Source organism: Aythya ferina, assembly GCF_964211825.1.
Source record: "Aythya ferina genome assembly, chromosome: 16".
Lineage (NCBI taxonomy): Eukaryota > Metazoa > Chordata > Aves > Anseriformes > Anatidae > Aythya > Aythya ferina.
The window spans coordinates 2,899,746-2,916,977 of NC_140315.1; the positions used below are offsets into that span (position 1 = coordinate 2,899,746).

Consider the following 17,232-nt stretch of genomic DNA (forward strand, 5'->3'; position numbering starts at 1 on the left):
ATCTCTCGAAATTCCTGTTCAGTTGAATTGACAGTATATTTTATGGTAATATGGAAAATTCATACTTCATGATGATTTCATCATTAGTTTCTGGTTGCTGCACCATTCTAAGTTTTCTTAAGATTAACTTGCATTTTTAATAGGGAATTAAGAAACCTGAAAGGGTTTTGACAGTTCAGCACTGCAAATCATGTTAGTTGCTTAAGCTATTCAGCATGGCAACAAAGTGTGGTTTGTTTTTTTAGGGACTTTTTCATCGTGTTCTTCGTGAAGAAATCTCACTGTCAAAACTAGTGAGAATGAAACCCGAAGAACTTTTATCTAAAGAACTGTCTGTATGGAAAGAGAAACCAGCCAAAGCGGTAAGCAATACAATTCTCCAGTGTGTCCTTAGATATGAACTAACAGTAACTTCACCAGCCCTTACCACCCATAATTAATATATGGTTTTCTTCCTAATGAAATATGAATAACGTAAGCTGTTTCTCTTCCACTAGCCAACTGATAAGAAAATACAAAATAAAATTATAAAATTGCAGACTTCTTACTAAAGTGTTTTTGTTTCTCTCAGATGTTAGAGTCAAGAACCAAATCACACGAGATCAAGAAAGCAGCTGTAAAACGGGAACAAGTGCCAGATGTAAATATGGAAGATTCTCCCCCGGTGTCTGATTCTGATGTAAGTATTAGCTATTGCTTTAGCGTGGAGGTGCCAAGGGAGATAAATGCTAACTAGAGCCTCAAATTTTGTATCAGAAATGCAGGTTGTTTCAATGAGCTGTAAGAATATCACCTAGTAGGTGTGCTATGAGCATTTTCCTTTTGGTTTGAAGGAATGTAACAGCCTAGTATCAGGCATATATATAAGCATGTGCTTCTAAAATATCAGATGATGCGTGTTTTTCAGACCTTTGTCTCAGTTTACAGCAAAATCTTAGCCAATTGTTTCCCCCCCCAAAAATGTAATCAGTATTACAATTCCGTATTCTCAGGAAGCAGTTAATGTGATAGTATCTACTTCAGAATTACATGAAATGAAATGAGGACAAATACTATTTGAGAACTCTGTTTGACATGATATTCTTGAACAAACGACAAAAGGGGAAGAATATTTCAAAATTCCATCTTTTTATAAGTGCTGCTCAGAGCAGTAGTTCTGCACAGCCCTTAATATCTTTTTAAAGAACTGGAATTAACGGTTTCAAAAGTATTTTTTTATGATTGAATTTAGCAATCAACCAGAATGTTTTCTGTGTTCATTCACTTCCAGGAGCAGCAGGAGTCAACCCGAGCTGTACAAAATGTAAATAGTGCTCCTTCTCTAGACGTTTTTAGCAGTATGTTGAAGGATACAACAAATCAACATCGAGCCCATCTTTTTGACCTGAACTGCAAAATCTGTACAGGTATCTACTGTGTTGACTTTGTCTGAAGTAAAAGAATTGTTAAGAGCATTGCTTGCTTACTTGTTTTTCTCTTCAGACCTTTTCATTGTTAAACAGTAATCAAAAACACTTTAAAATTAATTTTGTAGGTCAGATTTCAGCATCTGAAGATGAACTACCACCGAAGAAGATAAAATTAATGGCTTCTGCTAAAAAAGCAGAGTCAAAATCTAAACCAGAAGTTCAGCCAAAATATGAAAGTTCTGCACCATCAGCAGCAGCGGAGCCTGCTAAAGAGGCAGCCTCTGAAAACACAGAGGAAACCGAAGTTGGACCTGCAGCAGAAGCAGTTTCCCAGTCGAGCTTAGAAAGAACTTACATTCCTACAACCCAAGGCCATAACAACACAGATTCTTCATCTGAAGAACCTTCGACTTTTCCTGCCTCTTGCACTGGTGCAGTTGTCACAACTGTAACAGTTTCTGGCCGAGACCCTAGAACAGCAATGAGCGGCTCCTCTGGTACTACGACGACAGCCCTGCGCTCTGGTGCTGCATCTGATAAAGTTTCAACAGGGGAGACAAAGCAGGAAATGTCAAAACCAGTTATGACTGTCCCCAAATCAATATTGACAAAACCATCGTCCTCACCAGATCCAAGATACTTAGCTGTTCATCAGTCACCCAATATCAGGTGCGTATATTTAATAGTAAGCTAAGCCACTGAATCTTTAGTCTTGCTGTGTTCAGTTTTTTTGTCCCCCTTTGCTTCTTACCCTCCCCTGCCAATAATCAAAAGGCATGTTCATCTTTAAATCCGATTACCTGAACTTTAAATTTTTAATTCATCATCTCCTTGTTTACCTTCTCTAGTTGGTAAAATTTTCTGAGCATCGTTATATATTGACAGCAAAAATTCTTCAATGTGTTTTAACAGATAAATAAAACTTGCAAGATATTTGACTTTAAATCTGCACGTGCATTCAAATATATTAAGTGTTTGTGAGGGTTGGTTTAAAGCTGCTCCAGACTTTCATCCTATATTGGATGAAAGTGGAAAACATTAACAAAGCTTTAATAATGTTTCTGTTATTTGCTTTTTTAAAATAAAGTAATTGATCAATAAGAGGAGGGAAGAAAAGAAGAAGAAGGAAGCATTCTTACTGTGCTCTATAACGTTTCTCTTTTGGATTTGTTTTGCAGTGTTGCCGAGCCACGCTCACCTCAAGACGGGGATACTTCTCTCTTCCTCTCTCGCCTCAACACCATTTGGAAAGGATTTATTAATATGCAGAGTGTGGCCAAATTTGTCACTAAAGCATATCCTGTCTCCGGGTGCTTTGATTATCTTAGTGAGGTTAGCACTGACACGTTTATGCGTTTAGAATATATTGCAGTTCCTGTTGTTAGAAAGGCTGGGGTCACTGCGTATGTTGTTATATTGGAAGTGTAACAAAAAAAAAAAATTGCATCCCTTTAGTAATCTCCTTTAGTAATAGGAACAGTAGCCCGAGGCGGGGGGAAGGAGAGAGAGCCTTTTAAAAAAAATTCCTCACATATTTGTGAAGAATTCTCACGTCTGTTAATATGTTTATATATATGTTAGTATCTAACATAGAATAATAGCTTGATTTCAAGATCAGTTTTTGACGAGAAGTTCTAGAGCAAGTGTTTTGAAATAGATGCCTTGTTCTGCTCACAAACAGATGGATCACTGATGTGATCTATTAGAAAAGTTTGGCCATTTATTAAAAATATCATCCTTTGATTAACTTTGATGCAACTGCTTTTATATTTTGGGAGGATGTACATTCAACTAATTAGGTAGTATGACAGCTTGTGATGAAACAACTGAGCAGTTATTTAACTTCTCTGAAGAAGTGTATTTGTTGTGACTGGGGGTTTCAGGCGTGTGGTTTAGGTCTTTTCTTAGGAGGGTTGGTGGCTCTCTTGTTGTTTTTGCTAAAACAGGTTTCACTGTCATCATGACAGGAAGCTAACTAGAATTCATATGGGTGCAAAAATTTCAGATAAATTGAAAGTGTAGGTAAAAGCTATACTACATATAACAGGTTCCCTGTAAAAGCAAAGCTAACAAATATAATCGGCTGATAGGCATACAAAAGTATTTGACCTTCCACTGCTATCTTCGTCAGGCAGTGCTTTTTCTGTTTTGTGTGTACTGCCAGCCTTCCAGTAATATGCCATAATGAACGCCTTGCATTTTGGAAATAGCCCATCTGAAATTAGGAATGTATATGTGCAAGTTTAGTAAAATATAGTACTGCATTATCGCCTAAGCTACTGGGTTGGGGCAATCTGTGCTGGTTCAAAACTGTAGCCTCTCTTTCCTTTTCTTATACGACCATGTAATGCTTCTTGTTTAGGATTTACCAGACACGATTCATATTGGTGGGAGGATCTCACCGAAGACAGTCTGGGATTATGTTGGCAAACTCAAATCTTCACTTTCTAAGGTATTTACTTAAAATCCTTTGGAAAACCAGGAAGAAACATACAGCAACTTTTGATAGAATTTCCTTTTTACTAATTTATATTGATGTCAATCTACCTAGAAAACTACTGCTACCACTTACTCCATTGAAATTTTTGATTTATTGAAGAAACTGGTTTGCCTGTTGAGCTGCCAATCATCTTTTCCCTGTGTAGTAGTTAAACATTCATACAACCTATTGTTTTTTAATGATTGAATATAAACCATCTATTTATTCAGTTACTGAAGATAGAAATTCAATTTTAAAAGACGAGGAAATTATTAGTAAGTGTATGTAATAAGTTTTACTACTTAAACCCTTATGGATTTAGTAAAAATGAAGCACAGCATGCAAACATAATCTAAGAATTTTCCATTTCTTTCATAATTATTTGAATATTCTGAACCTAAAGAGGTGTAGCTTTATGTGAGATACGTAAATATTTGGTATTTCTGAAAATGACAAAATTAATTCTGGTTTAATATTACCGATTGAATGACAGTATTTTCTTAAATCTTGAGTATTATGTTGGAAAACAATAGTTGAGTACTTTTACGATTTTATTTGCTGATATGTTACAGGTTGAATTTTTCCACTTTGCTTTTGTATTTCAGGAATTGTGTTTGATTCGTTTCCATCCTGCCACAGAAGAAGAAGAAGTTGCCTATATCTCTCTCTACTCCTATTTTAGCAGTCGTGGTCGTTTTGGTGTTGTAGCTAATAACAACAGACATGTCAAGGATCTCTACCTGATCCCACTGAGTTCTAAGGACCCAATTCCTTCCAAACTCTTGCCCTTTGAGGGACCAGGTAAGCACAAAATTTAGGGGAGGTTAACTGCTAGGTAAAATTACAAAACGAGTAAATCAGAGTCCAATTGGTTTTGAATGTTTAATGTAAGCATAATTAAAAAAATATAATTTTATAAAAATATTTTAAAAGTATGCATATAGGAAAAAATTGCAAAGTCAATCATCTCAAGGTGACATGGTCTGAAACTCACATAGCCTTTCCAACAAGATAAATATCTGCTGTTAGGAGGATTTGTTTCCCCATAAAATGGAGTACATAGAACAGCCACTATATTGAGACAAACAAGCAAACATTATCAGAACATTAAACCGACCCTACTTTCAACAACCCATAAATCCACCAAGTTTTAGGTCCCTACAAGCCATGTGCTGTCCCTTAAATCACGTAGGAGACTCTTATCCCACGGAGCAGTCAAGAAATCTGTGAAGACAAAGGTAACGTTTATGGTTTCACTACGTTGTTGTTATCTCATGGTGTGTATTATGCTGTGCATGCAATATGCATGTACACGGGGTCTGAAATATTCTGTGCTACCTGGATCAAGTTCCAGACAAATCCCTGACTTCAGAACATTGGTTTTGCCTGGGAGTAGGCAAACTCCTTTTGCGTAGGTGGCAGACAGTAGGTGGTATAGGTTGGTATATATTACAATCTTCTATTTTTAGTTAGTTATCAGCAGTAATGTATGGCTTGAATTTGCTCCATCTTTGTGCGTTGAACATGGAAACAGAAGAAATGAGAACAAATTCAGATGTGAAACACCTTTATATTACAAAATTTGAAGTCATCTTCATCTGAGGATGGAGGCGGTGCATATGCTTAGTTTCCAAATAAGTACCTTTCTTCATATAGAGTAACAGGTTGAGGAGCTTAAGAGCTACAGGTTACAATGAAGGCAAAACTTCATTGTTGTAAGGATGGTTTGCAAAATACTAAACAGTGCAAAATAATTACACATTAAAACACGTAAGGAGCTGACCTTTCTGACAAGCTGACTGTCCTCTACTACCCAAATACAAGTTTAGGACTAAACTCAATAAAGCATTCTCAGGGCTTATATTCATAAACAGATGTGTGTTCTGCCTGGCCAGGTTTTCACATGTTAATGGCATGCAACTTAAAAAACAATAACAAAAAAGCACCACCAACAAGCAATGTAATGCTAGGAAAATACTCTTCTTTCCTGCATGAAATTGCAAAGGGCGCTTGCTTTGTGTTCTTGGACAAGATTTTTCTCATACACTCTGAGCCTGTCTTATCCATCCCTGAACAGTGCACAGTCTACGTCATTGTTTTCAGGCTACAGCTAAAAAGGCAGGCTTGTTGCTACCTCAAGTCATCATGTAGTCTCTATAAGCTGAATGTAAGCACCTGGTAGTCTTTAATTTACCCAGTTCTTGAAAAGTAGGCAAAAACTATTATTCCTGTTTCATAACCAAAAAACAAGAACATGCAAGTGTTAACACTTGGCACAGGGAGGCAGACAGAGTCCTAAACTGTGGGCTAGATTTTCCAGCCCGAATAAATGAACTACATTCCTTTCTGGACAGTAACATATAAGAATGAGTTTGCCATTGAATTGGCTACGTCTGCAGTCTTCCGCTGTGCTTTTAACCTGCTCTAGGGAAGCATTTAAGTGATCTTCCCCTCCTTGCATTCTTGAGCAAACATAGGCTGTCCTTGTACTTTATCTTTTATATTTCTGTTGTGGATTTCATTTCAAATGAAGCTTTTAAAGTGGAGGCCTGGCAAAAGTAGACAGACTTGTTAGTATAGAAATGAGGAATGTCAGGCTGGTTTTTACAAAATGTAAATAGGAAAAGTTCTTTCAAAACTGGAGGTAATTGCCCAGAAGAAACACAGGTATAAACACTTGCAGGCATTGTCTGTGGAGGCAAATTTTATGAGTCAGATTTTCGAATTGAAATACAAAGTGAATTAAAGAAATAGTTACAAAATTCCAAAGGCAGAGAGGCCATACGATCTGAAAGATTAATGGAAGACCCACTTACACTACACTCTTCTTGGAAACCTTTGTGAAAGTCTTTATCTCACAGTTGTGCTAAGCTGTGTTCATATTCTGAAAACCAAGCTGAGAATATGGGGAAAAAATCAGGTAAGCTGGTTTACTTATGTGCGTGTGTGTGTTTGAATGTATTAATACCGCAGCGTAAAAGACTTGTAATACATACTTGTTACTGACATCTGATGGAATTTACTGTTTTTTATACCCAATAAAGATATTTTTTGGAAAGTGGTCATTGTCTCCTTAAATTTGTGTACCTTCAAATAGAGTTTAGCAAGTACTCAAAAAACATGACAGTGTAAGATACTTTGATAAATATGACTGGGGGCGGGAGGAGGGAAGAGGACAATAATCCCATCACTCCAGAAATCCTAGTTGGAAGATATTCCAGCTGTATCAACCAGCTCCATCAGGTGCATACGGATTATGAATCTCTCCTGTTTTCTGATGGACTGGATTTGGAACACAACTGAGGACCTCTGACCTGCTGTAGTGCCTAGAAGATCTACAAAACTTTGTCATGGGTGATATAAATATAGAGGAACATGGAAGGATATTCACATTTATTCACTTAAACCACCTCAGATATTTATTACCAGATATTATCTGTTGGTGGGATGTTCAGCATTGTTTTTTTTTTTCTGGTAGTTTACTGTATGTGAATTTGTTTGTCTCGTTTCACATACACACAACACTATTTAGCACTTTCATCTGTAGATCTGAAAACACTGAAAAAAAATGAAAAGGTATAATCAGTCATTATTAGCAATAGGAAGACGCACTTACGGAGAGATTTATTGGCAATGTTGGAAATGTATCGGGTACCATACATATTTAAAATAGAAGAATTTTAATTTAAAAAGTGTATCAGCAGAGGGCATGCCGCAGTATCTCTTCCATTAGTTTAAGCTTGGAAGTGTTTTTAAGTATGAAGGCATGAAATCTCTTCAAGCTATTTAGAGTACTCATACCAGTATGGAAAGCAGCAGTAGTAGAACAACATATTTTTGATGTCAGCCACTCCCATTCAGCAAATGTACCGTAATGTGCGGCAGTGTTACAGCGGTGGGAGTGATCTCTATCACTGAATTGAGATACACCAACTTGATAGTTTTCAGTCATGCTTTCACAATTAACTGGGACAAGTATTTAAACGGCATGTTGATAATGATTACAGATTTGCTTGTATTGGTCTCTGCAGTTAAAAGTATGACATAGGTCTGTTCCCTAAGTTTTGCCATCAGTGTACAGAAATTAGGGATGTATCCTTAGTGGTACAGTTAACTTCCTAGCAGCTGCGGATGGTAGGGACAATATGTGGCCATTATGTAGATCAATACTGCAAAACTGATTTCATGAAAAAAAACGTATTTAACGAAAAAAATATATTAATCCCATAGTAATATTAAATATATCTTGTTTAAATAGATTTAATTACAGGATGTAACTTGATAAAACCATCGTGGTCTTCAAATGCAGAATGCATTTAACAATATTTTATAAATAAATTAGCATCAAAAGCTACTAACATAGCTTGCAGCACTTAAAATGCTTGCTTTTGGAAGATAGTTAATGAGCAATAGTTGGAGACTGCAGCCAACATTTTCATTTAGTTATTACCTAAAATTAGGCACTTAACCTATTTATGGATATTGAAACCTATTTATGGATATGGAAATAGAATGGGACTGAGCTTTGAAGTGCTGGTCTGGCTGTATATTTCCATCTAAAAGAAGCACTTACTGTGTGATCGCTTTGGATTGAATGAATTTAGAAACTGGGTTAGGCATCTGTTGAAAATTACAGTATCAAAATGTAAAAATTTAATGGATTTTTTCTCTGACCAAAGTAAACAGATTCAGTTACAACCGTTGTTAATTAAGCTTTGGAATTTATCTTGAACGTGTGTTTAAGTTTTACTCTGTTTTTATTAGCGATGATCTCTGTCTCTTACAGGGATTCAGAACTGATTTTTTACCTTTTTGCTGTTAATTTTAGATACACAGTCCAATAGATTTTTGAAACCTGCTCGTTTCAATTATTCAGTGTTTGAGATGCATGTTGTGACTAGTTGGATAAATCACAGGTCTCTGCAGAAGAGCAGATAACCAATACGTTAATGACAGAAGAACAGTGAATGCTTATGAGGAGTTTTAGGGTGAACACAGATTTGAGAGATACTCTGCATGGGTTGATGCTGACCAAATGTGGAGTCATTACTCACATGCTGATAAAGAAAAAATGTAAAGCAGTCACTCAGAGTGAATCATACCTAACTATTGAGTCTCTTCAGAGTGTACACAGCGAATAATTTTCTTCCCAAGTAAGCTGTCTTTTGAGCTATGCCCTGATGTTATGTATTAATGTAACTTCATCTGGGGTAGTAAACTATAGTGATCAGAATTGCTAGGATTGCTTTTAGGCAATGGGTTGAAAGGAGTTTTTAATTGGGTGAATCAAGGATTTTTGATCCTTTCCAAATAATCTTAGATTCACCAAAGATAATTACTTGTTTAGTTCCTGTCCTGCCTCCTTTTGTTGTACATCTTGCCGTCCCTGCCCTGTCACAAGGGCAATCTGTATAAAATTATAAGCAAACTAAATTATAAGCAAGTCTTAGTTTTGGTTAGTATAGCTAGGTCATTTTCTTGATGCATTTATAATTTGTGTGTGTATATATATATATATATTTCTAACCATGGAAGAAAGTGAAAATTGGCAACACAAAATACTGAAATACTATATCTGGAGGAAAAAACTTGGCACTGAGTTTTAAATGTACAAGTAGGAAATAATATGTGCTACTAAATGAAAAATAGAAGTTTATTTAAACCAGCATGTCCAACATCCTCTCAACCACAGAACTATGTAAAACTCAAACACTGAACTTTGAAGTAATCTGAAATCAGCTGTGGAACTAGAATGCATTCAATCAAATTTCAGTGTTATTTTTTTTTCAAAATACTTAAAATGAGAGCTGCTTCTGATAGGAAACCTCAAGTAGATTTTGCATTGCCCTCAATTTTTTCTCTTTTTTGCAAAGACCTTCTAGTGAGTAACCAGATTTTGCTGCTCTCTCCATTATGTGGCTAAAACAGATGTGCTGTACTATTACCAGTCACAGTCAGAAGAACACAGAATTTCAGAATTTAGGCAGGTTACTGCTTAATGAAATATTTATGCTTAATGAAGCTTTGTTGAAGAAGTCATCGTCTTGACTTACCTGGTTATAATCCTCTTGCTGTGGAAACCTCACATTTAACTTAAGAAATAGGCTTACCCCATTTAATTCTTTCTTAGCGTACGTGAATATAATTTCAGCTATACAAATAAAAACAGCTGATGTAATTTTCTCATAAGATAGTAAATTTAGGAGCCCCCTTAAAACTTTGAATTCAGTTGTTTCAGCAAAGGTTCATACTTATGACTGGTAATGGCAAATAGAATTTATCTGCAACTATGGGAAGTTTGGGTTTTTGCTGGTATCAAAAAGTTTTCAGTGGCAAAAATTCGTTATTTATAAGTTGTTCCTTAGTGAGCAGTTGGTTTTGTTTAGTAAGAAAATAAAGATATACATAAATTCATATATTACACTTCTTTTAAACTCTTACTTAAGGGTCATGAATATAAGGGACAGTGTAGGTTTTCGAGTCCTCATCATATAACCACAGTAAATCTCTTACTTTGCCGTTAGTTTCGTTTCTATATTCCTGGTTCCTAGCTGGATGCAAATATTAATATGGCTCCCAAATGAGGATCTCAAGTCACTAAATCCAGAAGTTAAAATCCTCTCTTTATATGTTTTTTCTACATTTGCCACTGACTGTATGTTAAAGGGTTTACTCCCTGCTCTTTATTCTGGTTGTATTTGTCTTCCACGAGTGCCTGTGGGAAATGTGAATGTACAAGGAAGGAATACAATAATGTGAAACGGACCTGCAGCTGTTTGCATTTTTCCTCTTTATGGGAAACTTTCTGGTCATTTCTGGGAATGCTTCTCCAGGGATTCCAGCCTGAAGCTTTCACAATGGAGTAATTCTGCTCACATTTCTTACTTAGGGAAGGGTCTGTGGCATCAAACTCAATTCTACAACAGTGTTAAAAGTCACCTTGATGGAATGGTGTAAATGTCAGTCCGGTATTTTAGCACAGATTAGAACAGAAATGTAATTATTAAGTTTAACAATGCCGTGTGCTTTCTTTGTAACAGAAAGTGAAGTGTTTGTATTTTGTTGTTGCTGTTTGTTTGTTTGTTTGTTTTAATAGCATTAGTTTTTTTCTCTTTATTTCTGGTTCTTCAATTCCAGTTTAGCCTAATTTCTGTTAACCTAACAGAAAGTTAGATTGCTTGTCCAGGTTTTCTCACTTATCAGTATCTCTGTGTATATAAGGTATTTGCAAAGTATTTTGAAAGGCAATATTTGATTGGGGGGAAAGTGGACAACAATAAGTAGAAAGTAATAATACAAAAATAGGAAAACTTTAATTTTTGAACATTAGAGACATTTGCAAGGACATCTTTCAGTAATCATACCTGTTACTGCATTATTAAAGAATATCAAGGGAAAGAATTAAAATATTTTTTAGTTACTGTATACAAATTTATATAAATAGTAAATAAATATAGATACATATGCTTATGGATTAATGTCACTGCGTGAAATTTAGAAGAACTGTTACTGTTATGACTCTCATAGCTGCCATTATATAAAATGATAAGTTCCTATTGAAAACACAGATAAAAAATAGTAGTTTTTTACATATACAATCTTTGTGTTTCCTTTCAGGTCTGGAGTCTTCACGTCCGAATTTAATTCTTGGATTGGTTATCTGTCAGAAAGGGAAGCGTCTTGCTACTAGCACGGATACAGACAAAATAGAGGAAAAGCGCAGCCGAATTCAGGTGCAAGAGGAAACAGAAACATCGCTGTACTCTAAGGGGACAGTAGCTTCTTCACGAGAAAATAAAACTCCAAAATACACACTGTATTCGGGAGATTCAGCTGTAAGTACAACACCACCGGGATCTCCTCCACCTCCACCCCCACTTCCCGTTCCAGAAACCTCATCAGTTACACCTTCAGTATTAAAAATACTGTCCTCGATTAAGAGTGGAACCACAAGTACTGTAACACCACCAGTTTCAGCTACTGCTTCTACAAGTGCTACTGCTACACATTCTTCATCCTCAAAAACTGCCACACCTCTTGAGCACATCCTCCAGACACTTTTTGGTAAAAAGAAGACTTTTGAACCTCTTGCTAAGGAGACTGAAACTGTCCAGTCTTCAAATCAGGAAGCTCAAGCAGCTGTGGATGGAGGTGTGTCAGCTGTTCCTTTGCTAGATCCCATTGTACAACAGTTCGGACAGATGTCAAAAGACAAAGCTATAGAAGATGAGGAGGATGACAGGCCATATGATCCCGAAGAAGAATATGATCCAGAGAAAGCTTTTGAAATGCAGACTGGTGAAAGCAAAAAACTGTATAGTGTGGAGAAGCCCAGTAACACAATAGAACTAGAGGATGAGGCCTATGATCCGGAAGATGAAACTATCTTGGAAGAAGCAAAAGTTACTGTTGATGATTTACCTAACAAAATGTATACAGACACTAAAAACACTTCTGTGGAAACACCTGCTTCATATGTGCCAGATTTATCTGCATCTTCATCCTTGGTGGAACAGCAAAAAATGTTAGAAGAATTAAACAAACAAATAGAAGAGCAGAAACGACAACTAGAGGAGCAAGAAGAAGCCCTCAGACAACAACGAGCAGCTGTTGGTGTTTCAATGGCTCATTTTTCAGTGTCTGATGCTTTAATGTCACCTCCACCAAAATCTTCCCTACTAAAGACTGAATTGTTCCATCAGGACCAACAGGCTGCGCAAAAAGTAGATTTACCTTCATCTTCCAATCAGCAAGCACAAGTTTTAAACCAGAGCTGTGACCCACGGCAGAATAGAGACCCTCGACAAGCCAGAAGAATGGCAACAGAAACTAATGACGGAACCGAGTCTCAAATAAAGCCACAGGCAGCACAGAATGAGATATCCACAAGAGAAATTCCTCAAGCGAGTTTTCCAAACGCTTTGCAGACTTCACTTGGTAAGGAAGATAAAACTTTAATTCCTGCTACTCAGCTTAGTTACGGTGGTGATAATTGGGTTTCCAGTGAAAAGGCTCCTGCAGTGCTGCAGGAAGAGGCACCTAATAGCAAATTTGAAAATACTGTTCAAGTTACTTTGGAAAATGTGAGTCAAGCAGTTTCTGCAGAACCTTCTACATCCAAGCCTTTACGTAAAGTGCTGCTTCCGACACCTCCAAGTACGTCTTTTCAGCCTAATTTCTCCACATCTAATGACGGTCAGTCTTTGCAAGATATGCACAAAGTATCCTGGTCAAATGAGGCAAATCCAATGTTTACTTCTCAGGAAAAGGGACCTGGTCACTTTGAACCAGACAGGGGTCTTTCTGCGGTGCAATACGAAGAACAGAGAAACCCTCAGCCTCATCAATTTGTAGAACAAACTGAATCTCCACCAGTTCAGGGTGAGGGTGGACCTCTCCCACAGCACTTTGAGGAGAACCGAGCTGGAGGTCCGTTTCCTTTGTCTGGGCAGAAAGGAGGACCTCCAGCACCACTGATGCTCAACGCACCCGGAGGACCTCATGGACCTAATTTTAGAGGCCCAGCGCCACAGTTCTCAGAAGAGCATGGTTCTCCAAATAACGATGGACAAAGAGGATCTGCCCCTGGAAGATTTGGAAGTCAAAAGGGTCCCATTCCTTCCTTGTTTTCTACACAGCATGGACCACCATCTCTGTTTGGTGATAACAGGGGCCCTGCTCCGTCTTATCACGGTGTTCCAAGAGGAATGTCACCATCTCAGTTTGAAGATCATAGGGAGCCTCACATGGAACAAAGGGAATTCTCAGATTCCCAATATAACGAGATGATCAGGCCTCCGGGACAGTTTGAAGGCCCTGATCAACCTCAGTTCATGGGAAACAGAGGACCTTCGCCTTTTCCTTTTGGAGGTCAAAGGCGACCCCCACCAGCTCAGTTTAAAGGACAGAGAGGAGGTCCGCAGTTCGGAGGGCCTAGAGGTCCAGCCCCTAGTCATTTTGGGGGACCAAGAGGGCCTCACCCAAATCAATTTGAAGGGCAAAGAGGTCCGGCTCCAAACCATATACCCGGCCCACGAGGACTTTTGCCACAGCCATTTGAAGAACGGAGAGGAGGGAGTCCACCACCCAGGTTTGCCAACCAGAGAGGTCCAGCTCCGCTTCAGTTTGGAGGACCAAGAGGAGCCACACCTCCAATGTTTCCAGAACAAAACGAACCTCCCCCTTCCAGATTTCATTTCCAAGGTCAGTCGCCACAAAACATGAAGCCAACCCCAAGACCACTCCTGGACCTTCCCAGTCATCCACCAGGCCACAGAAAGGAGATGTGGGAGGAAGCTGGGCCGTCTGCACCTCTTTCTGGTATTCCTGGGCAAGGGCCTGAGTCAGAAGGACAGTGGTCAGGATCTGACTTCCGAGAAGGCAAAAATCTTGAATTTAGAGGCCAGACATTTGAAGGGAGACAGAGAGAGAGATACGAAGGAGGAAATAAAGACAAGGTTTTAGATCAGCCAGAGCCTCAGCAAGCAGATAATCGACAAAGCAGACCCTTTGAGGAAAGACGAAGGGATCGAGAACATGGCAGACCTTGGGAAAGAGACCGTGGCAGAAACTGGAACAGAGACAGGGACTGGGAGAGACACAGAGACAAAGAATGGGATAAAAACAGAGACAGAAACCAGAACAAAGATAGAGAGAAAGACTCGGAGCGAGGTAAAGACTGGGAAAGAAACAGAGACCGAGAGAGAGCAAGAACGAGAGAGAGAGAATCCTACAGGAGACGTGACAGAGAACGATCAAGAAGCAGAGACAGAGATCGTGACAGAGACCGAGACCGGGATCGAAGCAGGGAGAAAGAAAGAGATCGAGACAGAGATCGAGATCGTGAAAGAGGAAAAGATCGGAAAGATCGGAGTAAAAGTAGGGAGATCGGTAAAGAGATGAAGCCAGAAACACCTAAGGAAGGTCAGAAACCAACAGAAGCAGAAGCTTCATCTTCCACTAATCAGTCATAGAACTATAACTGCTGTTATATTTTCCATAGATAATATACAACACTGCAAGGACTGAGTCAATGTCTTCTGTATATACTGTATATTCTCACCTTTACAAAAATGCTGTTGTAAATCTAGCCTTACAAAATGTACTGACAAATTAGCAATTTTTGAACAACTGTGAATGAAAATATTCAAGTAGGTAAAAGGCAAGAACATACTGGACTTTCACTTGCTGCATTTTGTGCATAATGTTTTTCTTATAAAAATTCACAGCGTTACCTGTTCTGAGATTTTGTTTTTTGTACTTGCATCTTTATCTTAAAATTTCCATTTACAGTACAGAAATGGAAGAAGTCTAAGAAGAGCATATTGCTTTTTAAAATTATAAAGTTATGTTTTCCAGTAACTTGAATTGTAATTTTATAAGAGAATTTAATCAAGACCTTAGGAGCCATACCTTTACATCTCATGTATGTGATATTTTGGTGTCAAAGTTGTTCCTACAGCACACGCTTTAAAAAAGGAGTCAAATATTGCTGTCTTGTTTATTTTACAATGGAAGGGTCATGCGTATTTAGGAGAAGGCTGCAGAAGAACAGTGTTACTGATTATTGGATGGAGGATTTGAAAACGGAATGTTATAAGCTTAAAGTGCACTATCTTCCTTTTTATATACAGATATTTTGTGTTTTGAAATCCATCTAAGTGTACAACAACGAAACAAACCGTACCTAGTTTTTCATGTGGATGAGGGGTTTTTAATTTCACATTTTTACAAACCTGCAATTAAAGAGTATATAAAAGTAGCACCTTTATAACCAGCAAAAAATTTTAAAAATCAGACATCTATTGGCAAAGAGCTAAGACTACAAATGAATTGGTATACCAAAGGAAAGAAAAAGAAGTTTGTTAAATAAAAGAAGTTTATTAAATGGGCCATTGAATTTATTTCTTCGATTGAAATTAATTATGTGGAGCATTTCTTGGGTTTTCTTTCGGCAGATCTTTGCTGGAAATTTAAGAAATGTCTCCATTTTCCTGTACTTTCCAGTCTAAAAGTGTTTTGCTCCTGAAAAAAAAAAAAAAAAAAAAAAAAAAAAAAAAAAATTGTCACTGTTGTCAGACCCTGCTTATGCTGGTAGTGTATATAAGACTGTCCACTGAAAAAGGTATAAAACTGCATTAAGTTTGAAAAGAAGATTGGTAATACTTAATGTGATTCAAGAGGGAAATTTTTCACTGTGAAATACATTACTCTGCTACTTTTCATGTATTCTTCAAGTATGTAACTCTAAAGAATGAAATAAAGAAAACTCTGCTGGTTTACATTTTGACCATGTAAATTACAGCTGCAGAAATATTTTGATATTTTTATAAAATAGTTTTGCAAATGTAAAATTAGATTCCTATAAACATTTGCATCTTGAAGTCTACATTACAAGTAGCAAGTATGTCATGTATCTCACTACAGATTTTACAGTTCACATTGGTGCGTCTTACAAGTCCTTATACATCGAGGATTTGCTGGTTGAAATGATCGTCTGTATTCTGAACCTGTAGACAAAATGTTAAAATGCAAAGAGGCGGTATTAAATGCAAACATCTACTATGGCGTAAGATTTTTCTTAATGAGATGTTTCTAATTTAAAGACACATAAAAGTATGCAAAAAGCAAGTGTGTTTGTTTAGGTTTACTTGATAGAAATTTCTGTAAATTGTATTTTATATGACAAAATATATCACTGTACATTAAAATATGGGACTTCACAGGTTTTTGTTACGATAAGTAGAATAAACATCTACAGTGAAACGTTGTCCATTTCTTAAATCTGTACATGTGTATTATTTTCTAACTAGCTTTGCTACTTCTCAACATGCCACCACAAGAGGCTGATGGCACACAAGTTTCATTTCCATCTGTTTAACAAAAGATATTTTACACGATGCCACCACGCCCAACTGATACTTACTTGTAGGTGTTCTGAAAAACATGTGAAAGTCTGTTCTTGTGATTTTTTCTCTCAGTTCTAACACGTGCCCTAATTTATTCGGAAGATTTTGTTGTTTGAGTTACTTTCAGATTTTACACCAAAAAGATCTGGAGAAATGAATAATTAAGTAATTTATTTTGGCTTTGAGCTATGGAAATACTAGATTCCCGGACCTTTCATTGTTGTGAAACAGATGGGTGAAAGTTTTCTTTTTCCTTATAGGAAACACTCTTTTATCACAGATTAGTTTGGAGAATCTGTTCACCATTAAGGAACCGTAAATGCACCTCGCTCATTTTCATGGCATGATGCAGTAATACCACTTGACAACTTCAGAAGACTGGAAAGGGGCTTTTGAGTCGGTTTACATCAGAAAAGTTTTTACACACAGGTGCATT

The 17,232-nt window shown here is 37.3% G+C and overlaps 1 protein-coding gene across 6 annotated transcripts in view; it reads left to right on the forward strand.

Annotated features, from left to right (window-relative positions):
• DIDO1 (death inducer-obliterator 1) overlaps positions 1-16,653 on the forward strand; it is a gene marked incomplete at its 5' end in the record, with an annotated part of 57,561 nt that extends 40,908 nt beyond the window's left edge. For all 6 annotated transcript variants that reach the window (XM_084538542.1, XM_084538543.1, XM_084538544.1 and 3 more), the window contains 8 exons: positions 246-362; positions 572-679; positions 1,271-1,406; positions 1,535-2,078; positions 2,588-2,741; positions 3,772-3,861; positions 4,494-4,689; positions 11,506-16,653. In XM_084538542.1, the coding sequence (XP_084394668.1) occupies positions 246-362; positions 572-679; positions 1,271-1,406; positions 1,535-2,078; positions 2,588-2,741; positions 3,772-3,861; positions 4,494-4,689; positions 11,506-14,861 (4,701 nt within the window). In that variant the 3' untranslated portion in view covers positions 14,862-16,653. The remainder of the gene's footprint in view (positions 1-245; positions 363-571; positions 680-1,270; positions 1,407-1,534; positions 2,079-2,587; positions 2,742-3,771; positions 3,862-4,493; positions 4,690-11,505) is intronic.
• Positions 16,654-17,232: the final 579 nt, after the last annotated feature.